Source organism: Mustela nigripes, chromosome 2 (assembly GCF_022355385.1).
Source record: "Mustela nigripes isolate SB6536 chromosome 2, MUSNIG.SB6536, whole genome shotgun sequence".
Taxonomy (NCBI): Eukaryota; Metazoa; Chordata; class Mammalia; order Carnivora; family Mustelidae; genus Mustela; species Mustela nigripes.
The window spans coordinates 91,646,481-91,673,192 of record NC_081558.1 but is presented as its reverse complement, the minus strand read 5'-3'; the positions used below and the strand labels follow the sequence as shown (position 1 = coordinate 91,673,192).

Here is a 26,712-nt window from a genome sequence, read left to right as displayed (position 1 = left end):
TTAGGAAATGGGTTACTATAATGCCCATTCCACAGCTGAAGAAACTGAGGGGCAGAGAGGTAAGATAACCCACCGAAGGTCAGACAGCTATAGGAGGGAGCAACAGCATTCAAACCCAGAGCCCACACTCTCAACCGTGCTGGGCTTGGGGCCTGTGGTACTTGTGTATATGTGCGCACTCTTGACTTCTTGCCTGAGAAGGAGTTCATAATTATAACAATGGGGAGCTGTAAGAGTTTGCAAGCACGGGGGAGGACTGGGCCAGTCTGGGGTTTAGGAAGACGTGTCTGGAGACAGGAGGTGAAGGCAAAGCACCAGGGCAGGATTTGGGTGGTGACCTTTGCTACTGGCGGGGTCTCTAATGAGCAAGATTAAGGCAGAGACAGGACAGGCCCTCCAGCCCAGGTGCAGCTCTAATCATTCTCTAGCACTTTCTGAAGACCATTCCCCAACCAAAGCACCAACTTTCCACCAGCCTTTGGATATCCCTTCTACAGATATGCTTCTCTGTGTTTTTCCAGGTCAGACAATGCTTCCTAAGGTTTCCCTGAAGGGATAAGGCCTTAGATCCTGGAGCTGCAGGATTTTCCTCTAGGAGTCAGTATTGAAGTATTCCAAATTGGGTTCTTCGGCAACGCCCACACCAACCCAGCCCTAGCACTCTTGGGCATTCTATATCTGCCCAGATGATTCCTTTTGAAGAGCAGAACACAGACAAGGAAAGCTCTGCTCAGCACAGAAGAAGTAGCTAAGCAGAGCCTGGCCTGGTGCTTTGAACCCTGGTCAACCCTGCCCACACCCATCTATTCCCACCCTGCCCTGCACCCTGGGGAAGGCAAGGGAACCAGCCAGCACAGCCAGATAAAGAAGTCCCTTTGTCGTACTTGGCTCTACGACAGGCTGCAGACCCAGGTGTCACGGCACCCAGAGGCCCACGAGCATCTGAGCCCACAGAGGGTGCCATGGGGTGGGATGTCCCCATACCCGAGGAAGGAGAGGGACTGCATCAGCAGCCCCCAGTCCAATCCGGCATCAGATTTGTTTGTCCTCTGAATCTGCCTCCAAATGTCTCAGTTGATGGAGTACCCACCCTAGCTCTAGAAGGTGTGAGAAGAGGAGTCAGACCAGGCTCCCCTGAGATGGGAGCACGTGGCTGAGCCGGGATGAGCAAACGCACACCTCCCAGAGTCAGAGCCCCTGCAGGGCTGTCATAGACAAGGTAAGGAGACTATCTGGCCTCATTCCCATTCGGGAAAGGCCTCAAATTCCTACTCAGTGAGATCTACTCACAGGACTGAAAGGAGAAGTCCATACAACTTAAAACTGTATCCCATTACCCAACCAGCCTGCCTCTAGGGTTCTGGACATGAGTACATATCATGAATCCCATGAGTATCTTTTTGTAGCATTACACAGAGTGTTGCAATTTTTGTGTTAAACGCATTTATTTGTTGAAAACAAACATTTAAATCATGCCACAATTTTTCGTAACCTTGTTTTGACTTTACCTCTTTAAATACAACACACACACACACACACACACACACACACACCACTGAGAAAGACTTAAAGACCTAGACCCTCTCTGTCCAGCCAGGAAGCCCTGCACACAGCATTGGCTCATAGCAAGGATGCTCTCAAGTGGGAGGAAGGGAGTGCAAGGGGGAGAGGAAGCCTCTCCTGGAGCAGGTCTTCTGGGAGGAGCCAGAGGAGAAGGTGTGGCCAAGGACTGGTGCCCTCAGGGGAAAGGAAATTCCCAGACCCTGCTAGCTTCTGCTTCTGTTCTGTAATTAAGATCTCTGTTTAAGCTGGTAACACTTAAGAAAAAAAAAAAAAAAAAGACAAAGGAAGACACTTCAACCAGCTCTGCTTGGGCTTCTTTTCTGTGAATTATTACAAGTGTTAATGGGTGTCTTCATTAAAGTATAATTGAAGAAATATTACAAGTTGGGTTCCTCCACCCTCATAGGTCTGATGACTCAAAATCACCAGCTCCTCCCACTGAACTGAAGTAAATTTATCAAAAGGGAAAAGTAGCCGCCTCGGTCCATGCAGTGGTAGAAATGAGACAGAAATTGGAGACAACATGGGTTTGCTTTTCTGGGAACAAACATGGTATGTGACCAGATTCCAAACAGACCAGGAGCCTTAGCTGTTCTGAGATCACCAAAGAGCAGGACTAGCTGAACAGAGGGCTGTCTGCCAGGACCCACTGGACCTGCAGGGGACCAGTTTAGGGCAGGAGACTGGGGGTGGGGGGTATCTAGAGGGCCGGCTCCTCTGCAGCAAGGAAGGAAAAGGACTAGCTCCTTCTGTAAATGCTTCCCACCAGCCCTCACCAGCCCCTCTTGACAGACACAGTGGCAGCCCTCTCATCCCCTCCCCCCAACTCCAAACTAACATTCACTTTCAGAACCGTGTGCTTGCTGTGGAAATGCAGGCTTCAAGTGCCCAGCAGCCCTCTCCCCACCCAGCTAACCACACTGTTGCCCCCAAACTACCAGATAAAGAATTTCTAGAGCAGACCCCAGGGAGACACGAGGGTATGCACCTACTCCCCCTGCTACTGGAGAAGCCTGGGGCAGAGTGATGTGGGAACTCAGGGTAGGGACAGAATAAATATGAGGGCTCCTCTCTGGGGGACAGGAAGCCACTCAACTCTACACCCCAGTTTCTTTGATCCGCTCTCCTTTCTTTGGGTCTCTCCACATCTTTGCACTGTTTGCTTCTCGGATTCCCTGGGCCTCCCACTTGATAAGCTAAGCCTCCTTGCTGGAACTGAAGCACTATTAGCCAGTTGAAAGCCTCCATTCTAGCCAACTTTGCCGCCCAAACAGCTTTCCTGCGTTCCCCCTGCCCTGACAACCACCTCATCTCCGAGCTGCTCCCAACACCCAGAATTGAGGGCTGATTAGAATTTAAGATAATTTTCCCAGGGCATTAGAGCACTTTCTTTCTTTCAAGGAGTATCAGGGTGAAAAAGGGATAAAGCTTAAGTTTCAAGGGACAAATACTTTAAGACTGAGAGGGAAAGCGGTTTAATTGCTTAAGTTCTTATTTGTCTCAGACAATATGGTGGGCGGGTGGGTGAGCGAAGAGCTCAGAGCTGAGTGTTAACTTTGACAAACCTGTTTGGCCTGACAAACTTGTGAGACAGGAAGGCCTGCGCCCTCTCTCTCTGCAGCCATGTGCCCTAGGCCGCCCTATCGAACAAAATCAGTAAGTAAGCTGTATACTACGTCAGACGTGGTCAGTGCTATGGAGAAAAACAACACAAGGGAGAGGCGGTGGGTGGTCCACACCGTGAGTGGGGTGGTCAGGTCAGGGACCACTGAGACAGTAATACCCAAGTAAGCCTTGGAGGAGGTGAAAGACCCATCCCCACAACCGGCTGATGTTGGGACAACTGGACTCAGAGGCAAATAATAAAAACGAACCTCAATCCAAACCTTCTACCTTAAACAAAAGAAGACTCAAAATGGATCACAGACGTGCATGCAAAACCCAGAAGTATAAAACTCTTAGAAGATTAACATTAGGAGAAAACCTTTGTGACCTGAGTTTAGGCAAGGAATTACTTCACTGGACATGACACCAGAAGTATGATCCATAAACCTGGATCAATGGAAAAAATAATTGGTTGGAGACATTGAGGAAAAAAAATGAATAAATTCTCCAGACAATGGAGTATTATTCAGCTTTTAAAAGAAATGAGCTGTCAAGCCATGAAGAGACATGAGGGAAGCTTAAATGCATATTACTAAGTGAAAGAAGCCAACCTGAAAAGGCCGCATACTGTATATATCCGTATAACATTCTGGAAAAGATGCAAGCATGGAGACAGTGAAAAGATGAGCAGTTGTCAGGGTTAAGGGAGGGAGGGATGCATGGGTGGAGCACGGAGGATTTCTAGGGCAGTGAAATTATTCTGTATGACATCGTAATGGTGGGTACATGTCATTAGACACTTGTCCAAATTCACACCGGTACTACACCGAGAGAGAACCTTAATGTGAACTATGGACTCTGGGGGACTGTGAAGCACCACTGTAGGTTCACTGATGGTGCTCAGTGTCCCAGGCAGGTGGGGATGTTGAAATGGGAGAGGCCATATACGTGTGTGGGCAGCGACACATGGGAGATCTTGGTACCTCCCCCTCCATCTTGCTATGAATCTAAAACTGCTCTAGGAAAAACAAAGCCTTCAGTAAAAACAAAACAAAACATTTAATGGATAAATTTCATCAAAATTGAAAATGTCTGTTTTGTGAAAGGCACTGTTAAGAGAAAGAATAGACAAGTTACAGAGGAAAATATTTGCAAGCCACACATTCGCATATTCAACAAAAAGACATATCCAAAATATATAAAGAAACCACAACACCCAATAGTAAGAAAACAAACAACCTAATTAAAACCTGGGCCAACATCTTGAATAGACACTTCGCCAAGGAGGATAAACAAATGGCAAATAAGCACATGGAAGATACTCAACAGCATTATTCACTAGAGAAACACAAAGAAAAGCCACCCTGAGATACCTAGACACACCTAAAATAACAAATACCGATCACACAGAGGGCTGCAAAAGAGGCAGAAAACTTGGTGCGGTAATGCCAAAGGGAACAGCCACTCTGAAGATCCATCTGGCGATTAAGCCCACAATTTCTGGATGACCCAGCTATCCCTCTCTCGGATATCTGATCTAGAGAAGTGAAAACGGATGTCTACACGAACTCTGTCCGTGAATGCCTACAGCAACTCTATTCATGATCACCGAAAACTTGGGAGACAATCCAAATGATTTTCGACAGGTGATTGGATAAACAAATTACTGAGCATCTGTGCCATGGAATACTACTCAGCAATAAAAAGCAACAAACCAGTGATAGAAAACGGCCCTTCCGTGAACATCATGGGCAATACACTAAGTGAAAGAAGCTAGTCTCAAAGATTCGCCGTATCGCTCCACATAGAAAGACGATGCAGGGGATGGAGACTAGATCACTGGCTGCAGGGCTGGGGCTGGGAGGAGTCAGTGACTAGAAAGCAGGATCATAAGGCAGGTCTTCTATTTTTTGTGGTGGTTGCACAAATCTATGCATGCACTAAGATTCATAAAACTTTCTCCTAAAAAAAGTCAAATTTTCTATATGACAGGTTTTTTTTTTCAAGATCTGTTCATTATTATTTATTTAAGAGAGAGGGAGAGAGTGGGGGTGGGGTGGTGCAGAGGGAGAGAATCTTCAAGCAGACTCCCCGCTGAGCCCAGAGCCCAATGTGGGATTTGATCTCATGACCCCAAGATCAGAACCTGAGCCAAAACCAGGAGTCGGGTGCTTAACCGATGGGGCCACCCAGGTAGGTGTCCCTCCATAAAACAATTTTTTAAATGAAATTTAAAGTCACAAAAAATTTAAAATAAAAAGAATTTCAATAAAGAATTTAACCTTGCCATGACCAACTGAGCAAACTCATATCCATTTATGACTAGATGGGTGGCTTTCACTCTCTCCAGTGACTCTGTGTTAAAATACTTTATGGACCCATGACCCAGATCATGTTATCTAAGCCTTCTTAATATTCATTGGATCTCTGTGCATTTACCACATTCTTCCCACAGTTCTGTGTCTCAAGGGAACCAGCACCAAAGAGAAAATCATGCTCTGGCTTATTTAATAACAAAAATGCTGGTAACATCAACATCCATTTTTGAATGCTTGCCATGTGTCAAGGTCTTTGCAGAGCTCCACACAAGCAGACTCTCATGGCGTCTTCACTTCACAGCCAGCTAGAGCCCAGAGTTAAACCACCCATTAATGCAAAGCAATACTGAGGCCCAGGGGAGAAACCCTGCTAAGAAACGCAAAGCCAGGATGGAACAACCCGAGCTTTCCCGCCGCAGGCTCTGAACAGCGCCCCATCCATGGCTATCTTCTCAACAGCTTTGCTGATCTGTCTTCATTGCGCGGTGCGTGGACTCGTGTCCTTGTTTCCCCAGGGGGGTCCTCGGGCAGGGCTGAGGAGGGCTGCACTGAGCTTCCTGGGAAGCATCCTTGTGTGTCAGAGACAGGTGTTCTGAGTATGGAATCCTGAAAACTTCGTTTGGGGCCTCATCCCAGGGTCAGGGGATAAGGAAACTCTGGAAATGCTGGAAAGTTCCAGAGAGGTCACTCTGTGTTCCTATGGGTAGCCATCACCTTAAACAGCCAGTGGCGGAGAACGAACTAATGATAATCCTTCTTTCCACGTTCTATGTCCTTTTCCTTTCCTCCTCCCTGGTGAGTTAGTACCAATGTGTGTCATGACGAGGCTTCCCTGTTCTCGTCCACATTTGTTCACCTTCACAGGAAACTCGAAAAATCACCTCATTCTTTGAATGCACAGGGTACTGACATCAAAATCCTTCCTTATCTGCGTCATCCGTCCTTTGAGCTTCTGCCTGGAAAAACCTGCACCTCTGTAGAGGCCTAGCCACTTGGTCACCTGGCTCTCCAGAGGCAGTCCTCCAGGGATCTCCTGACCTTCAGAGCGAGCCTGGCTGGAAGGTGGGAAGGGTCCGTTCTAAGCCATGGCAGAACTGCCGGACAGATGGCCCTGCCCTGGCCCTGTGCTGTGGTGTCCAGAACCTTCTATGGGTGGGGTGGGGGTGGGGGCAGATTTGCAGAGCTCAGGGCTGGGGCAATGTCCAGTCCTAACACAGGCTGCTGTTCCCCTAGCCACGCACCTCAGCACACACACACATCAGGGCTGCTCCTGGCCAATTCAACAACACAGGCTGGGCAAAGAAATCACCTGGTGAACCAAGAATAGGAAAGAGTGGGGAGAGTGGGGAAGCCCTGAAAGAAAGTCTTGATTTGTCGGGGGCTATTTCCCAGCTCAGGCTTCCTGATGACTCAGCTGTTCCCGCCTGGGGAAGGTTCTCCTCAGCCAGCAAATCCCCCATGGAAAGCCAAGCCAGTGATTTCCCACTAGCTATCAGCCAGAACAAAAATTACCCATAAAAGGACACATTTAAATGCACCCCCCCCCATAGAGACTATTGTTTATGGGGCTATTGAGAAAGTGAAAATAGGAAAGCAAAGGTCGGTGGGCACCAGCAGTGGGAGTTACAAGAAATTCTGTCATTTCTTATTTCCTCCCCTTCTATCATGAGAAGTTAAGACAAAGCCCCTCTACCATTCTGAAACAGCAGCTTTGTTGCTTATTTTGTCAAAATATCCCTCCGAAGCCCCTTCAGCGCCCCCTCCCCCTTCCTCAGCGGGCTCTAACCAGCGGGCTGATTTGCACAGGGGCTGCCTCTCCCCAGCACCCCCTTCCAGGCTCACTCTCATTCTCTTGCTCTAATTAGCAACTGCTTTTTTTATTTTTGTATGCACGTTCAAAGACAGAGAGCGAGGGGAGTGAAAGGGAGAAAGCAAAGGTCTGTGTGAAAGGAGAGAGCAGATGGCTTCTCCCTCGCCCCCTCTGTGTCCCTGGGCCCCCGTGTTGGCAAACAGCGCACAATGTCTGTCTACAGAGCTCTTTGTGGCCTAGAAGGAGGGGCCAGGACACAGTTATGGGCAGGGAAGGAGCCTGTGGGGAGAGGCCTGAAAAGGCCCTGCCCCTGGGGGAAGGCACAGTAGGGAGGGGATGGGGGCCCTCAACCCACTGGATGTCCAGGGGCAGTCTCCTCTGCCTACTTCTCCTGGGTCCTTGGGAAGTGGGTATATGGCTTGTGTACTAATGGGCTACCTTCTCTGGGGAGCCAAGCCATTGCCCCAGGGCTGTGGAAAGTCCTGGAGAGAAGTGTGATCTACTGCTCACTTTGGTGCTGTCAGGACCAAATACTTGAGTTTCCATTAAAGGAAATTCTTAGGTGAGTGGGCAGAGGTGCCCACAAAGGAGGGGGGGCATCATCAACCCCAAAGACAGAATCAGTCACTCTGACTGGGAAAGTTAAATTCAACAATCAACAGCTTTGGTTGCTGCTTTTAACCAGTAGCTGAACTAAAAGATTTAAAGGTCATTAGGGAAAAAAAGGAACCTCGAAAGAATTCTCCAAAGGGGAAAATAATCAAGAATGGGGTTGAAAAAGCTGAAAAAAGGCAGAATATTCTCCAGAAAAGCAAAGAAATGAGCACAGAGAAGCAGGGCATTCTATAAAGACAGCTTAAAAAAAACAAACAAAAAAAGAAGTTTCTGTTCTTTTTAATAAAATGATCTCATTATCAATATGTGTGATTATATATTAATAATTCTGATGATAAAAATCACTCTTGTAATATCTGCAATTGATTTCAATGATAAACATTGATTTCCTATATTTTCTAAATGAAAGAACTCGTTTTTATTGCAATTTGCACCTAAACAGTTTCCTACGGAAAAAATAAAAACAGTGAATGGAAAAAACCATCCATTCATTCAACTCCTACCAATGAAATGTGTTTCTCTTTTCTTCCTTTTTGAATCAAGTCCAGAGAGAAGACACACAAGAGAATAGAATAAATGGAGGAAAAGAAAGCAGGGAGACCAGCTTGGCCCAAGATATGAAGGGGAAGACAAACAGAACCAGCAGGGAAAGAAAAGCCCCAGGTCCCAAGGACCTCCGTGTCCGGATCAATGCAGGCATGTGTGGGGCAGACCCAAAAACCAAACAGAAACCCTCAAATCGCCTAATTCCCAGAACAGACAAATTTTTGCCAAGTTCATGATTTGGCAGGGCTGTTGCATATTCCCTACAATTTCAGTGAGAAGCTCTATCCATCTTGTGCAAAGAGCAGATTGTCACTTTTCACTTGCAACACACACGTTGCACTGACCTTATGTCCTCTGTCAAACTGAGGCATTATCACCGGCTTCTAGTGAAAGGATTTCACAACGTATGGGCTTGAGGCCATTCTGTTGATTTTGTTCTGGGCGTGTGTGTGCATAGCGTGTCACTATATTGGACAACAGACAGACAAGGCCTCTGCCATCACTGGTTACTTCCTCCATCTGGCTCTACCATCATCACCTCCACAAACACAGGCCTCGTCAGCGACTCCCGCCTGGTCCCTGCCTGGTTTCCTCGGAGCTTGTGTTACTCAGTGCTCCTGGATGTTTCCTTACACATCCTCCTGCAAAGGTTTTCTCCCTCCTCAGCGCTCACCCTGCTCTCACAAATTTTGTTTTCGATGCATTTTGTTTGGTCCTCATTTAACAGATGGCACAGAATGGCCATTTGGGATGCAGGGAAACAGCAGGCATGGACCTGCCCATGAGGAGTGTGGGGAGGAGGAGACTGAGGCTGGCTAGAAGATGGAGGAGGAGGGGTTCCCACTTCCAGCACAGTCCCTCCATGGACCTCCTGGATCATCCCTAGTCAATGGGAAATGCACATCTAACTGAGGACTTTTCCTTGGGTCCCTTAGTGAAGGATTGTATCTCAGCCCAGATGGGATACTGAAGCCCCAAACCCCACCACAAATCACAGATGTGCCCCTAAGGAATCTTGTTTTTCTCCAGCTTGGAGGGCGGGGGGGGGGGGGGGGGGGGGGAGGAAGGGGGGGGGGCGGGGGGGCGGGGGGGGGGGGGGGGGGGGAGGAGAGTACAGAACGGTGGTTACCAGCCGGCCCCAGAGTCCTTACACTGTGTGACCCTGACAGAGTTACTTAGCTTCTTTGTGCCTCGGTATCTTCCACTGAAAAATGAGGCTGATAACCATATGTACTCATAGGGCTGTTGTAAGGATTTAAGAGATAATGCAGGGAAAGATGGAGGCAGAGCTTCTGGTACATAGTCTTTGCAAAAGAAAGTCAAGCTGTGTTAGTGGTTCAGTGCAAGCTGGAAGCCAATCCAGAAAGGTTGGTTCTGTACCCACATTACAGACCTCACCATGGTCTGACAATGAACCAAGGCACTGGCCTGAAGAGTGTGTGAACTGTTTCCTTAGCCTAAGTTCCTGGGGCAAGTCAGCATTCTTTTCAAACATCAGCCATTTGCATATCATCTTTACTGGTTTTGGCCATATCTATGAGCTAGGTTTTTTCATGTATTTTTTACTATTTTTCTTTAAGTTGACTTATTTTTTTTTAACCTGAGTATATTTAACAGAAAACTCATGAGGAAGGAAGTGGGTAGAGAAAAGGAAGGGGCAGGGAGGGGAGAGAGCACAGAGGAGGAGAGGGGAGCAAGGAAAGGACAGAGACGGAGTGAAACAAGGAAGGGAGGAAGGAAGTCTTCGGCCTCAGAGAGAAAGAAAACCCGCAGAGCTGGAAGACAAAAGCCACAGAGAGAAGGAGGCAGTGAGCAGCTTCCCAGGGCTCAAGGCAAGCCTGCTGGCAGAAACAAAGCTGTGGGAGGGCTGAGCTGGGGCCTGGAGTGCAGCATGTGCCTGCTCAGGGGCCGGGCTGAGGCTGCTGGGCAGGTCTGCTGAGGGTGGGTTTGTGCAGAAGAAATGAAGAGAAGGCTGAGGCAGGTGAGGGCTATGCGCTGGTGATTTATGAAGGGGCGGTTTAGAAGGATCCACCAGGGAGTGCTGAAGCCCCAGGCCCCAGAAGTAAGCTGAAAGAACTGAAGAAAAGAATGTGGGGTAGGGTGAGAGGTGGGGCGCCTGGGTGACTCAGTCGTTAAACATCTGCCTTCGGCTCAGGTCGTGGTCCCAGGGTCCTGGGATCGAGCCCCACATTGGGCTCCCTGCTTGGCGGGAAGCCTGCTTCTCCCTCTCCTACACCCCCTGCTTGTGTTCCCTCTCTCACTATCTCTCTCTGTCAAATAAATAAAATCTAAAAAGAGAGAGAGAGAGGTGAAAGATGTGTGGGGCACAGCAGGGCTGCACAGGGCAAGCAGCAAGCCCAGAATTGGCTCAGGCAGGAGAGGAAGGATGGGAGAAGTGAGGTGTATTTCCCATCAACTCTGGCTGGCTGGCTTTCCTGGGACTGGACTCGGGGAAGGGGCTGGCCCTTGAGCACCAGCATCTGCACCTGCCCTGTCCATCTGCAGACCGGTCACCTGCCACCGACTGAGACATGCCATCATGAATGAGCATCATGCACCAAGATGGCCTGATGCTATGGATGGACAAAGCGGATAAAAGCAGGATGCCCGGGGCACCTGGGTGGCTCAGTGGGTTAAGCCTCTGCCTTCGGCTCAGGTCATGATCCCAGGGTTCTGGGATCGAGCCCCACATCGGGCTCTCTGCGCTGCAGGGAGCCTGCTTCCTCCTCTCTCTCTGCCTGCCACTCTGCCTACTTGTGATCTCTGTCAGATAAATAAAGAAAAAATCTTTAAAAAAAAAAAAAAAAAGGCAGGATGCCCTGCGGGAGCGAATGAGACAGTGGAAAGTGAAGGGTAGACCATGTCATACATGGAGGGAGCGAACCCCAAACGTCTGCAATGAGCAGACTCACCTGATTTAATGATGTGTCAAACAGGCACTCTTGTCAAGTCCTGAACAACTCCTGAACGGGGCAACACGTGGGACTCTGCCATGGTCAATGCCCCTCATAGCAAGACAAATGTAAACTGAAACCACAGTGGGAGACCGATTTTCATCTATCAGATTGGAGAAGATAAAAATGATGGACATTTCATTCTCTTGGCCAAAGTGTAGGGAGCAGGAGCTCTCTTACACCCTTGGAGGGAGAAAAATTAGTAGAAAACACCTTTTTTGGGAGGACTGTTTGGGGATAGCTATCAAAATTAAAAATTTTTATACTCTGATCAGCAAATTTTCTAAGAATTTCCTATGATCTTAGTTCTTAGAAAAGTGCCTGGCACGTAGAAAGTCCTCAATAAATATTCATTGAATAAATTAATTAGTGAATTTGACTCACAGATAAGCTTGCACACAAGTACAAAGATAAATGCAAGGGTATTTGTTGAAACATTGTTTAGAAATAAATAACAACAACAAAAAACACCAGGAAGCAATCTAAATGTGTGTATGTGAAGGACCAAAAAGGCACACCAGTTCAATAAAATACTACAGAATCATTTTTTTTTCAGAATCATTTTTAAAAATGAGGCAAATGTCTTTATGATACAGCCAAGCTACTGTTAACCTTCATCGTTAAATAAGAAAGGGGTGGGGGGGGGGGGCAACTAGATGGAAAGCTCATGTAATATGGCCCTGTGCAAGTGGGGAAAAGACAGGTCTTCATTCGGGGATGCAAATGCATACCCATTCTCCACAAGAGAATTTCAAAAACTGAAACAGCAAAGGACCCTGTTGAGGACCAGAGTGGGAGGGAAACTATCTTTTCATATGTACTACCTGTTCAAGATATTTTTTTCTTTTTTGAGAGACAGAGAGAGAAATCATGAGCAGGGAGGTACAGATGGAGAGGAAAATCTTAAGCAAACTCTCCACTGAGTGGGGAGTCCCACAGAGGGCTCGATCCCAGGACCCTAAAATTATGACCTGAGCCGAAATCGAGAGTCAGACACTTAAACAACTGGGCCACCCAGGTGCCCCCCAAAATATTTTAAAATAACAGCAAAGGTTAACCTGGGGGAAGAGAGATTTGCACAGAAGTTCCCCCCAGGGACGGGATCAGTGAGCCCCTGATTCAGTGCTAGGACGAAGGGATCTGATGAACCAGGCTGCCTCAGGAAGTCCAAGTGTCCCATCTCTGGAGGCGCTGGGAAGCAGGCTGGGGACCACTGTGGAGAAGCAAAGTGTTATCTGGTGGGTTGAACTTAATGTCCTCAGAGTTCTTACCTAGCTGGGAGGGGCTACCCTCCATTGGGTCCCACCAGGGCCACAGAACCCCTTGTGGCTCTCTTGTCCTCTGGATATTGCAAGCACTTTCTGAGAACTAAGAATGTAGCAAATTCTTAGAAGCGAAACCACTCCATCTGAGTATAGAAGCATAAAGGGCATCAGGAGCAGCCCAGTAAGTGCCTAAAGAAACAATGAGCCTAAGCACCGCTCAAGCCACATGAACTCATGAGTGGAATCCAACTTGACTAAGGAATGGAAGGCCAAAACTGCCCAGGCTTGCAAGGATGTGAGCAGAGTAGGTCCCCAAGGGTCATATCCAAAGACCAAATAAGTCCAGCCCACCGCAGAGGCCAAGGACGGGCCAAAACCAAAGGACCTATTTCCCTGTCCAGCTCTTTCCTTGAACTAGGCCCTACCCTCAAGGAAAACTTATTAGGGCTAGGATTGGCCCTCCCTGGCCCTAAATTTCTGTCCTGTGATTCCAAGAAGCCTCTTGAGACTCCCCATAGTGCCTCCTTACCCTCATGAACCTCTCCAGGGCCTGATGTGGCTGAGTTGATTTCCTCCTGATTCCCTCCTGACCATGAACCATGAGCACACATGCACACACACACACACACACACACACACACACACACACACCATGAGTCCCACACATCTTCAGCTGCACATACTCATTCTGCAGCAGGCTGAGAGGGCACACAAGAAGGCGGGATGCTCCCTGTCATAGGGGAGAGTTCCTGGGGACTAGAGCCAACCTAGACATAGTCCTCTATAAAAAGCCACATCTCCCCAGTATTTGGTGACTTGCCCTCATTAGCTGGCCCTGGAAACAAAAGGCTCTGTTGCCCCATCAGGTAACTGATACTCATACTCTTAGTTCAGCCAGCAAGGAGAGGGCAAACAGGACCTCTGCAGGTAGAGACCCCTCCCCTAGAAAAGGCCAAGAGTGCCCCCAACTCACTGCTCCTGTCAAAGTGCTCTTGGCAAACTAAGGTTTGCTTCTGGTGGTTTCCTGTGTCTGGGAGGCATCCCTTCTCTGTTGGCAACTTCCCTGGGCTGACTCTTCTCAGTCTTCCTTCCCCAGTGAATTCAGGGAGAAATGAGACCCAGGAGCATTAGGGCACTGTCAACACAGCTTGCTGGTGGCCAAAGGTGGTGGAAAAAGAATTCAGATCATCAGAGCTCCCTAGGACTCAGAACTGGAAGACTCCACACCAAGCAGGCTCTAATTAAGTATGATTTTCATCTTCATGCTTCAAAATCAAATGTAGTGATTCTTCATCCAGGCTAGGGACTTTGTGCCAGTGTCTGTGCTCAGGTAGGGACTTCCCAGCTCCAGAGAGAGATGGGAACAGGAGGCAAAGGGTTAAGTCTAACCACTACCCTGCCTAAGCTGGGATTCAGCCCTAGGGGGCCCAGTAGAGGGCTACAACCAGGTCTCCAGCCCCCAGTCCCATCACCAGCCCTCTGTACTTTTCTGTTGGCATAAAGCCTTAGCCCTCAACTTTCCCCAGGAGCTTGGGGTTGCCCCCCACCCTGAGAACTCGTGCGCCTTCTGGATGGCCTCCCAAGCAGATCAACATATCAGAGTATCTGGAGGGACAGTCTTGCACCCAGGGAGTGATGGTCAATGTGGAGGTCAGTGCTATAAACAGTGTGGAAATGTAAGCCACACACCATGGCACCAGGGAGCCCGACTCAAGAAAAACAAGGGACAACACAGATGCAAGGGAGGGAATCCATGAGAGAACAGCTGAAAAGTCTGACAGTCCTGAAGATACATGTTGTGTGTTGAAGGATGATTAATTTCAACAAAATCCAGTCTCAGATGCAGGGGCCAATGGTAGTCTCCCCAGACCAGGGGTTCTGATCCCTGCTCTGATGTTAACTAGCCAGGGATCTCCAGACTGGTACCCACAAACGCTCTCTTTATGGATGATATGGTGGTCAGTAGCTATGGTCTCTCAGCATCCCATACACCCACCCAGCCCGGGGAGTTTCAGACTCTCTGGGTCTTCATGGGTCAGTGAAGTTGCCGTGCGTGGCCCCAACTGAACCGCTAACCCAGTGACATTTCCACTGCTTACAGCCTTTGAGTAATGACCGCGTGGTGTGTCTGTCGGCATCTCTGATGGCACACATTTATGAAGTCATGGGCTCCCACCCAGGGCAGCTCTCAGGCACCGAGCAATCAATCCCAGTCACTCCAGCACTGACCTGGGAGAATCACAATTGTTTGTTCAACACTAGTGGAATTGGGGTGCTTCTAGCCTTGTTTTTCAAAGGCAGAGGGGCAGTGCAGAAACACAATGGGACTTGGAACCCAACGCTCCCCTTCTCTCCCCACCCTTGCCATGCCCTACCACCCCCAGGGTCCGGGATGAGTGCTCACGCCCCATACGCCGGAGTCCACGAGGCAGTGGGGCCTCCTTCCAGCTCGGTTTGCTGTTGCTCATGCCGGTGTCACAGCCCATTAAATCCAGCCAATTACATTGGATTCCTCTCTGGAGGGCACTGGGCAGGGCCACCGTAGGGAGTAGAGGAAGCCCGAGAGACTTCTAAATGAAGTAGCCTGTTGGGAAATCCTATTATGAAGCTCATCTTACAATACTGTGGTGTTAATAACCTTGGCCTCCCCAAGCCCTGAGCAGAGTTGGTCTCCCTGGGGCTTGAGAGGAAGCTGTCTAGTGCAGGCTTCCCCTCACTCCCAGCCAACAGCTGATGGGCAGGAGCCAGCGGCCAGGGTTCCCCAGTACCCTGGATGCAGCTGTCAGCTCTGTGCACGCATGCATGTGCACACACACATGCACACACCTTCCCTGCGAGACCCCAACTTCTCTTTCAGCACCAGGATGAGGATGCTGTGGTGACCCAAAGCTGGGACCAGCAACCCCAAGGGAGATGGAATTGGCCCCAGCAACTTTTTTCAAGGGGAGCAAAATTAGACACATTTTTCCTCCACCTTCAAATCCTGCAGATTTTTCGTCTCAACTCCCCCAGGCTTATAAATTGGCTCATCGCCGCCGCTCAAGTTGACAAAGGCGCTGAAACTGTTGAAAGGTTCAAAATGTCCCTTGGGTTTCCAGGCATGAAGGAATTTACATGTAGGTGGAAAATTACCGAGGAAAAAAGTCCCTATTTGGAGAGAGAAGAGTGCAGAAGCAGGGAAGAAAGAGAGGAGGCCTCTGGGGCGATGGCAGCGAAGAGCCTGGCCTGCAGAGCGCCTGGGAGGGCTGCGTGAGACAGCCCCGGAGAAGGTTCAGACCCTGCCTCAGGGCTTTGACACACGTCGGGGGTGGGATGTCTCTCTCTCTAGTGAGAGAGACAGGGATGCAGGAAGAACTGCTCTGGTCTTCTCTAGAAGTTGTCAAGGCCCTGCCAACATCCGGAGTTGGAATAGTCTCAGGCGACCTGAGGGCCCCCTGGAGAAGCCATGTGGATTCCTGGTTCTGGAACATGAATCCTCAGCCCCAAGCCTGACTGGCAGGCCCTGAGCAGAGCACAGGAGTCCTCCAGGTTTGACCGTGCCCTTGAGGACAGCAGTGGCAGCCCCGATGAGTGTTCTCAGGATGGTCCCAAGTGACCCAGCTGGTGTCAGCCAGCAAGGAGGGCCATTCCTTTCAGTAACCCCAGACAGTCCTCCCTCAGCTTTCTGCCCCTCTTTCCTCTGCAGGCTTCCTAGTAGCTCAGCATGTCAGGGCCCTACACAGTCTTCCCAACCCCTACTCCAGGGGCAGGTATGCTCTGAGCCTGTCCTCCCTGCTGGCTCGCTGGCCTTGTGCTCAGTTCACCCCACCTCTAGCCCACTCCTTCAGTCCCTTTTCCCAGGCACCTTTACATCCCTTTAGAGGTACCCTTTCTGCAAATCCCACAGGCCCCAGATGGCTTCAGGGACCTCCCCCAACCCCCCTTCTCCTATACTCCAGCAACATGGATGGTTCTGGGGTTCTTGGCCTGGGCTCCACTTGGCCTAACAGTATATCTCAGAAGGGGTCACCTGGGGATGTCATTTTATAAAACCTTTCCTGTGGGTTCCCACACTCACCCTAGGATCAAGAATCATTGCTTCAGATGACCATCATCTTCTAGTCTTCTTAGACCTTCAGCTCATACAGACCACCTACTGCCCCACCTGCCTCAAGGCAGGCTGCATGAGCCACACCTTTCAAATGTGTGTTAACTGACCCACTGACTTGTTGAGGGACAGTGACTCACATATGTGCAGATCCCTGGTCACTGCCGGACAGTCATGGAGCTGGGCTTGCACAGGTGCAGGCAGGTAATGACGGAATGTTCACATGACCTGCTGACCTGTGTCCCTGGGTGGGGATTCCACACACCACCTTCCTTCTAGAATCTTACTGCCTTAGAGGCCAGAGTCAGATGGTGTGTTTTCAGGCTTAAGCGCAATGACATGGCATCACGTGGCTTCCAGAGCATTCTCACATCCATTATCTACTTGATTTACACACCCTGATTGGCAGGCAGAGAAGATGAGGCTATCTTGGGGAAGAACTTATCTAAAAACCACCAGAAGCTCACAGCAGAGTCAGGTCTAAAACCAGCTCCTGTCTCTGGGGTAGGCTTCTTCTGCTTAGATGCACCCTCTTCCCCTTTCATGTCCCTGAACCCCCCTTGAGTTACAGCACCAACAACGAAGGCCTGAGCCCCATGGGTCAGTGTGTGCCCTCAACAGTTGTGAGCCTGGGATGGCCTATTCCTCTGGAGCAGGAATAAGAGAGGATGAGAGGGAAGGTCGTGGATAGAAAGGTCACTGTCATTCCCTGAGTCTTGGACAGGGCTGGAAAGGCAGGCTGATGAGGAAGCTCCTTTTGGAAGCTCCAGGGAATATACCTGGAAGGGAAAGCCAGGCCCTCAAGGAGCACTCAAAATCAAGAAACAAAATCAAGCCCCATGGGTACATTGCTCCAGTTAGGATCTGTCTGCCAGAGGCTGTCCTAGCACCTGAGACCCATCCCTGGGCCCCTAAATGGGATCCTGTAGCCCAGCTAAGAGGCCTGCCCATGCCAGGTTCCCCCTAGCATCAGTCTCCACCCAGCCATCCTCCCTGACACCAACTTCAGATGTTGCAACATTTCAGGGTCCACAGAAAGAGCTTGCCAAACACCAGCTCTCAGGGTTCCAGCCCCAGGAACTGACCGACTGCAGGGACCCACACAGAAAACTGACATAGTCATCAACCTAAGTAGGGAAGGTATGGGGCGGGTAAAGACAAAGCTATGATTGCTCATTAATCCACTAGACTATGAGCATAAGGCTTGAAGCTGGGGCAGATGGATCATTTTCCTAGTAATTAACAATTTCATAGATGGGGTCACAGTCACTGGAGGGCTAAGCAGGTTACTATGATTCTGCCTGATCGGCTAAACCTGTGTACACAGAAAGGATGAGTTTGGCAGAGACCTCAGGTCATGGAACCCTCTAGAAAGTGCATCTGCCACTTGCCACATATCCTAATGTATAAGAGCCCCCCCACAGCTGCCTCTGCCTGTCTTCCCTCTCACCACTACTCTCTTCAGAACAGGAGCAGCTCTAGACCAGGACCATTCTTCACTGGCAGGGCTGCCTCATTGATCACCAGGTGTTTCTGCACAACTGAGTGTCTGGTCCCCATGACTCTGACAGGAGAGGGTTCAGCAGATGCAAAGGGAAGGTCAGAATCAAGTTCCTGCCCATGTTGAAAATCTGTCTTGCCAAAAAAATAATGTAAAGTGTATTCTACAGATCTGACACAGGCAAAGGCCCAGACTCAAATATCCAGAAAAGAAAATATATCAGGTCAATATAAATATGTGAAGCCCAGAACCATCCATGACAGATACTCACCGACAGCTCTCTGACATCCCCATTCTCTGCACTGCTGGCCTCATGAAAACAGGCTACACTGGGCAGGCTGCCCCACAATGCCTGTGAAGGGCTACATGGTGCCCATCTGACAACACAGCATGGAGCTGCCGAAATGGGTGGGGTACTCTCACTTGGAGACACACTTCAGGCACCAGTCACAAATCCTCCCACCTGCACTGCCCATCCCCCTCCAAAGGGTACAGAGTCCTCCCAAGATCACCGTCCATGGCCAAGGCCTCTTCACCTCCCTGGGGCAGCCTGCTAAGGCCTGGGAAGGGAGCTCTGGCTCAGCCATCAGAGCCAGATGGCCAGCAGAGCCAATGGCTAAGATCTGAAGGAAGCATCTTGAAGTTCTTGAGACAGAAAAACAAAGGTGCTTCTCTGCCCTTCCAAGACACAAAGCTCAGCCAGGCTGCTGGGCTGCAAGACCCATGATGCCACCGGGCTTGCAACTCTCCACTCTTAGAAATGCCCCCAAAACATGGCTGCCTGTGTCCCTAAAACAGAAAAGTGACTGTGCATGTCCTCTGCATTTCCTCCAGTCTCCAGTGCATTTGCAATAAGCAACCCGTGAAATCAAGTCAGGTTCATAACAACTCTAGATGAGGCATGTCCACCAACAGTCAGAAGGGGGTTGGAGCTGGGTGAGGAGAATGGAAAGAAACCACTTGGATTTACACATTTGTCTCCACAGGCCCTCCCACAGCAAACCACAGGAGGTGACTGACATGCCACACGGATGGCAGAACCCCCCACAAAAGAAAAGTTCCAATTAGCCCAAAGAAATGAAAACCTGTTCCTGGAGGTGCAATTAAACCAGAACCAATCAATGCTTGCTCTGGTTCCTGTCATTCCGCTAGAGAAATAATGAGAGAAAGGAGAAGGCCCCAGCCAGCAACTGCAACATAGCAGCCCACTGAAGCTGGAGAAACCACCAGAACCCTTGCAAGCGTGTCTGGCAGCTGCTGCACCTGTACCTTTAAGAATCCAGCCCAGTGCCTGGGTCCCAACTCAGGCCCTGACAAATGTCCAAGAGGACACATCCCCCCACCCCCAACCAAGAGGACAAAGAGGAGCACGGTGGGGCTGGACAAGTCTGGTGTTAAAACTGTCTGTCTTGATTCATCACTTGATCTGGCACTCTCTCTCCTCTGTTTCCACACCATCCATCAGGGTACCATAACCAAGAAATCCAATAAAGACACAAAGGCCTAACATTCTGCTCTCAGCAGGCCTCAGAAAGGCCACATGAGTGCCCCAGCCCAGGCAATTAGCTGAGTCCAAAGGACTGCAGGGCTGATGGGCCTTAGTGAGCCTGTGCCTGGTGCCTGGCTGCATGCATTTGGGGAGCAGAGAAGTGGGAAAGGAGACAGTCAAGGACAGCCTTGTGCTCAGGCCAGAAGGGGGGTGACATCAGGGAGGACAACTGACAGGATGCTCACGATGGAGCTAATGCAGCTGCAACTCCAGTTTGTCCCCCAAAGGTCTGAAGCAGCCTAAATGATGCACTAGGGTCAAGGCTGTCATTTCTGAGGTCTATGTGAATCTGAAACTTTGACAGCTATAGGCAAAACTTCATAAAAGAAAGCAGTCTTCTCTTCCCCAACTCTGGATACCCTCTACCCATGTTCAGCTTCTATGAACTTCCTAAAGAAATGAGCCAAGGACTCTCTAGACCCTCTTACTGACTCTCAGAGAAGAATCTCCAGCCAGCTCAGCTCATTTATTACCATGTACTGGACATGATTTCTCCTGGAGTGAGGGGAACCCATGTGAGCACACAGCTCCCCAACACGCCCCAAGCATCATTCAAGAAAAGGTAATACAATAGCTAGTACCACGTTCCCCCATTTCTGGAAATGGATCTCCTGCCAGGACACATGAAAGCAAGCCCCCGTCCCTGCCCCAGGACTTGGCATTGAGCTGCTGGAGCAAGACCACTAAGCATAGGACTTTGAGTTCACGAGCTGCATGGGTCCAGGAACAAGTTGTGTAAAATGGAGAAGCTGACCCGAAATGACCTAAAATAGTTTCCAAATTCAGTCACTTCTCAACTACACTTGAGTGAACTGTCCACGACAACCCCAATCCTCCATGTCTTAAAGCACAGGCTTAACGCTATGCAGGGGTGTGTGTGTCTAGGGGAGGGAGGATGGGAAGGAAGGGGAAGAGAGCACACGTATACATGTGAGAGAGAATATGAAAGTTCATATCCCCAAACTAAATATAACTGAGTGGTTATTAAGTTCTTATCTTATCTACTGTTTGGAACCCTCGCTATCTCCTCCCTCACTGTGAACACTTGACATTCTGGTTGGACACAACTGAAACATCATGCCTCACGCTGTGGACACAGGTTCCCCAGAGCTTTATAATTAGCCATTAGGCACTTCTGTTCCTTTGTGACCCAGAGCTGGAGGAGGGGAAAATTCGAAGATTGGTCCCTGCCCCAGGTGGACAGGAAGCAGAGGCCTTACAAGGCCTTTGGACTTACCCTTGCAGGCCACACTGTTCTCAGCCTCGTAGCCAGGCTTGCAGGTGCAGCGCCCAATGGGCACCATCCACTCTCCGTCCCCGTTGCAGTAGAGTTTGATGGGCACATCTACTTCCTCTGCGTTGGGGATGCATGTCCCCCGAGCAATCACCAGAGATGTACTCTCTGCCCCCGTCATGGTCTCTGGAAACACGGCAAAATTCTGCACAATGCTGGGACACTTCTTGAAGAAGACACGAACAGAAAGGAGAGACATACAGGCTCCATAATCCTGGAACGCGAGGTAAAAACCATTCCGAGTCAGAGGCCCAAAGCTCCTGACTTCTGTGTTGACCTTCATCAACCTTCCCCCAAAGTCCACCTGGGAGAAGCTCTCATCTGCAGCGATAGTGTCTACTTTGAGGTAGGGGGCCTCAGACCAGAAGGCCGACTTCTTGGTGGCAATGACTGAGTCAGTCTCATAGTAGTACAAGTTGAAAGTTTCCTTACAGGAGCCTGGGACGTTGGGGAGGCTGCTGCAGTCTCTCACAGTGAAGCGCATCTCCGTGTAGATGCGGTGGGCCCCCCGTCGGTTGATGAAGGTGGTGAGGAGCCAGTTGTTCTGGTTGGGCTCGAAGACGTTACACACTTGGTAGGTGCGGATGGTGTTCAGGTTTTCATCGTAGCCACTGACTTCCTCCCACTGAACCGGGAGGGCCACGGGTGCACACATGCGAAAACACAAAAGAGAGAGTAAGAAGTAAGAAGACCAAGAGAGCAAAGCAGAGAAGCCTGGGGCAAGAGGGGGCCTTAGGAGCTCACCAGCCCGGCTGCTTGACCTAAGACAGGAACGCTACTAACCCTAAGTTGCTTTTAAACACTTCCTCATGAGCCAACTTCAAAGATCTCTCTGCTGGCCACCCTGAAATAACAACAGACTTCCCTCTAGAAAGCCTACCTTCATTCAACTAACAGCACCCCTATTGGGACTACGGCTCATTACAGTCACAGGGACAACTTGCAGCTTCCCGCTCTGGGCAACAGCAGGGACTTGAGACCTCAGTGCCATGGCCTCTCTTCCCCACAGCCACTCTGTGGATTAGGGGTCTGACAACAGAACACCCCTCACCTCGGAAATCAGCTCTGAACCTCTTTCCTTTATTGTGGTGAAGCTCTGTTAGGGTCCTAAAAAGCATATGAATATAAGGCTCTTCAGAATTTCTCAACAAATGTAGAGTTTCAGAAATTTTTGTTTTACAACATCAATCCCTTTGAAAGAGTTAGACCAGAAAACTTGTAGGAGTAGGGCCTGCTGAGATTCTTGAGGAAGCAAATCAAGCTTCATTGTGTGCAAACTTCTAGCAGGGACCGGATGGCAGGGAATGCTGGGGGGTATCATGCAGGAGAAAGGAGGGCTTCTTAGCAGGGGAGAGACAGCATGCTTCACACTGGAAAAGAAAACTCATTTTTAGCAGTCCTGTAGGTAGGAAGAAGAAGAGAAACATTGCGTTTATTAAGTTCTGTCTCTCGATCTTCCCTATAGCATTGAAAACTAGATACTGTCACCCCCAATTTACTAATGAAAAGATATGCAATTTGCCCATGGTCACACCATAAGAGGAGACAGAATAGAGAGGAGATAGGAAAGTGCTTTGAACGGCCAGATGCACCTACTAACTTATTTCTGTAACGGGCAATATGGGGCAGGAGGTCCACAAAGGCACAGCTTCCTTAACCACGCCATTCTGTGGCAGGAAACAGAGAAGACCTACCAGGTCCTTCTTTCTTGCTTGGGCTGGAAGAAGAAATAGCTGTCCCTACTGGGGAGCTCTCAGGACCCTGACCTCAAGAACTGGGAGTATTCCAGGGAGTTTCAATGCATCTGTTAAATTCTGCTCAGTTGGCCAGAAACAAACAAGGGACAGAAGAAATTAAGCTTCCTAAAGTGAAAAGAAAAAATAAATTAAGATCTTTGATCTTAATATTTAGCAGTGGCAAAAAAAAAAAAAAATGGTAGAAAATAGTAGCCATTTCTCTAAATACTGTGCTAATTGCTTATTGTTCACAGTGTGGAGCTGAAATGGACAAATTAGAATTCTTCACTTAAAAAGTTGAAGTCAATCTGGGGTGCATGGGAAAGAGATGCACTTGCTTCCTGCACAGAATTAAGTCCCCTGAAGGAGCCAGAGGGCCAGGCTGTCCTTCAAGCATAATGCCAGAGCATCTAAAGACCAGGCATGGCATGGGGGAAAAATGGGCAAAGGGAGAGCTGACCCAACCCACCCAGGCCTGCAGAGTAACATCCCGGCCGCTCCTGCTGCCCAGGGCCCCACCCCCAAAAAACCTGAGTAATGGTCCATCCAAGGCCCTTCTTCCCCCACCCCTGCCAGCGCCCCAGGGGAAAGTCCCTTCCCCAGCCTGATGTCCCAGGTGAGCTCCTTCCAGATCCTTGCACACTGCACACCTCAGCTGAACTCTACTTAATTTCTTATTGATTCTCTATAAGTCAACGAACCCCTTTTTATTCCTTCTTAAAGACTGTGTTATGTTCTATTTCAATGTGTTTGTTAAAGTTACTTTCTGCTTGCCTGGATTTTTGGAACCAGAAGCAAATATATTAGGGCGAAGTTGCTGACAGTGGTTTTAGTTCCTATTTTCAGACCTCTCTCCCTTTCATGGCTGTTTCGAAATAACATTTTCCCCGTGGACCCTATGTGAATTCGGAGGGAAGGACGGGTTTGTTCTGCAAGGGTTTAAACAGCAAAGTCCCCATCTTCTACTTCTACTTCAACCGGGCTGTGTAAAGTCTCAGCACCAACACGGGGCACCTTTGTCAATGCACAGGTGAAGCTTGTGGCCCCACTTAGGAGAGGAAGCTTCCCAGGCAGAGTCCCTGACTCTGTAGTAGTCAAGACTCCCTCAGCTTCACTGTGTGGGAACAGGACTGGAAGCCCACCTTTTGAGGCTCACCTTCGCACTGAGACTGTCACCAGTAGTGAGTCTTAAGTAGACAGAATGAGGCATTTCTACTCTTGTGGAGCTGGGATATTGAGAACATTTATCTTAGGAAATGACACGGATTGGTATTATAAGACCCAACAGAGGTAATCGCTTCCAACATTAACCTCTCTGGGCCTCAGTTTTCTCATCTGTAAAATGAGGAATCATACTGGGTGACCCTGAGTTATAAAATTCTACACAGATTTAATTGATTCCATGGCAGCTCCTAAGGGAGGGATCGAAGCAAATTAGGAGGAATGCTGTATATTCAAAGGGAAAGGGCAGAGAGAAATTGAGAGAAAGGAAAAATAACTTCCTGATGTTTGGGGAAAGGAGAAGACAGAGTCTCACATTCATTTCTTCCTTTCATTCCCCTGCCAGTGGGTACGACAGGGTTTGGAAAAATAAACGTGCTCAGAGCGGGCTAGAGGAGGAATGAAAGCCTTCCAGGCAAGTGGCCATTAGGGTTGGGGGCCTTGAAGAAAGGGAGTATTTCAGCAGACAGAGAGAGAGTGGAATGGCATTCCCAGCGGGGAGGGACAAACACTGTTATTTGTTTGTGATATGCGGAATCAGCCTCCTTGCTTTTGAGTTATACCTCATTCATTCATCAATGAAAAAATAATATTTACTGAACATGAACTTTATGCCAGGCATTCTATTAGCCACTGGGGATACAACGATATGAAGCTTATAATCTAGGAAGAGAAATAAAAATTAGACAAATGGTTATTAAAGTAACTAAATAGTGACAATTGGGGGGTGTCTGGGTGGCTCAGTGGGTTAAGCCACTGCCTTCGGCTCAGGTCATGATCTCAGGGTCCTGGGTTCGAGCCCCGCATTGGGCTCTCTGTTCAGCAGGGAGCCTGTTTCCCCTTCTCTCTCTGCCTGCTGCTCTGCCTGCCTGTGATCTCTCTCTCTCTCTCTCTGTCAAACAAATAAATAAAAATCTTTAAAAAAAAATAATGGCACTTGGCTAATTGCTATGAGAGAAAATGACAAGGTGCCAAGAGAGGGGATATAACGGATACACAGAGGAGTGTCAAGGGAGACCCTCCAAACTGAGAGGTGGTGGTCAGAGAGGAGTTAGAAGTGTGTATCTGGAGGTGGCTGAGAGGAACAGAGAAGGAGTGCAGCATCGAGGTCCAGGAACAGCAAGTGTAAAGACCCTGCAGTGGGAAAATGTGGCCTGGTGCCATTGAGTAGTGTCACTGGTGTAACAGAAAGTCATAAAAAGCTAAAGGTGCAGGAATAAGCAAGAGGAGAGGATGAGTCTGGTCTAGAACTCTGAATTTCATCCTGGGTAACTGGAAGTCACTGATGAGTTTTAGTGAGGAGAAGCACAGGTGATCAGAGCTGAGTTTTTAGATTTCTGTGATGTAGAAACTGGATTGGAGGGCCACCCCAATAGGTGGACAGGACAACTGGATGTGCATGTAGCAGTACCAACAACACAGGATAGTAGGTTGAACTAGACCTGTAGAAACTGAAAAGGTATCCTGGGGTAGAATCTCTAGGTTCTCATGGGGCAAGTGTTGGGGAGGGGCCAGAGAGGGCCTTGATAAGACTACAGGTCATGCATTCCCTCAGCACTCTTCCACTCATCAGTCCTACCTCCCCAACCACACTTTGAGCTACACTGTGTTCCCAGGCACACTGCTTTCCAGCTCTCTAAAAAAGAGGAGCCTTACCAGCTCTGGATATCAGAGATATCCCACAGATGTGTAGAACCCAGATTCTTTCAGCCAAGGTCTAGGCTAGCCCCGGTCCCCGGGAGGCACTCTCACTGCCTGTCCCAAAGCTGATGTCCTAAAGGTCTCTGTTCAGTGACAGCTTCTCGGCCTCACCTTCCAGGCATCTGACCTATGTTTCTTGTGTTCCTTTCTATAATTGTCTTTTTCCATTAAAACAACAACAAAGTACCATGACTTTTTTTATCAGCCAAAAATTAGATAAAGTATCAAGTCTTGGTAAGAATCTGGAGCAAAGGGTACTCACAAGCCCACCGGTCACAGTGTGGCTAAGGAAATCTTTGAGAAGTCATATCAATAATTTCTCTCAACATTTAAAATGTTGGCCACCACTCAAATCAGTAGGGAAGAGGTACATCATTTTAAGAAATCATTGTGATAACTGAGTAGCCATCTGGGAAAAAACAACTTTGCCTCCATATCTCATTCCTTACTTCAGGATAAATGCTTAGTGAATCAAAGTTTGAACATTAGAAACAAAACCATAAAAATACTAAAAGAAACTATGGAGACAATTTATGTGCAGTAATTATGACATGAAACTCAGAAGCCACAAATGAACAGATTGATCGATTCAACTCCATACAATTTTTCTTTTAATGGCAGAAAAAAAAAAAATGGCCAGAAGTAAAATCAAAAGAAAAAAAAAAGGAAACATGCTGGGAAGGAACTATTTAGGGAAAGGTATTAGTTTCCCTTAATATATAAAGATAATCTATATATCAATAATAAAATACAAAAATAAGCAAAGGATGTTAACAAACTGCTCACTAAAAGAGAACTCATAAACATATGATAAGATACTGAACATTATTCAATATAACCAAAATGGAAATTAACCACATTGTGATACTTTTTTTTTTTTTTTTAAATCTGTCAGATAGAAGTTTGATAACACACTGTGTTGGAGAAGGTGTGGAAACTAAGCACTC

The 26,712-nt window shown here is 48.6% G+C and overlaps 1 protein-coding gene across 2 annotated transcripts in view; it reads right to left on the bottom strand.

Annotated features, from left to right (window-relative positions):
* Positions 1-26,712, bottom strand: part of EPHB1 (EPH receptor B1) — a 418,928-nt gene that overhangs the window by 238,992 nt on the left and 153,224 nt on the right. For both annotated transcript variants that reach the window (XM_059390963.1, XM_059390964.1), the window contains exon 3: positions 21,051-21,732. In XM_059390963.1, the coding sequence (XP_059246946.1) occupies positions 21,051-21,732 (682 nt within the window). The remainder of the gene's footprint in view (positions 1-21,050; positions 21,733-26,712) is intronic.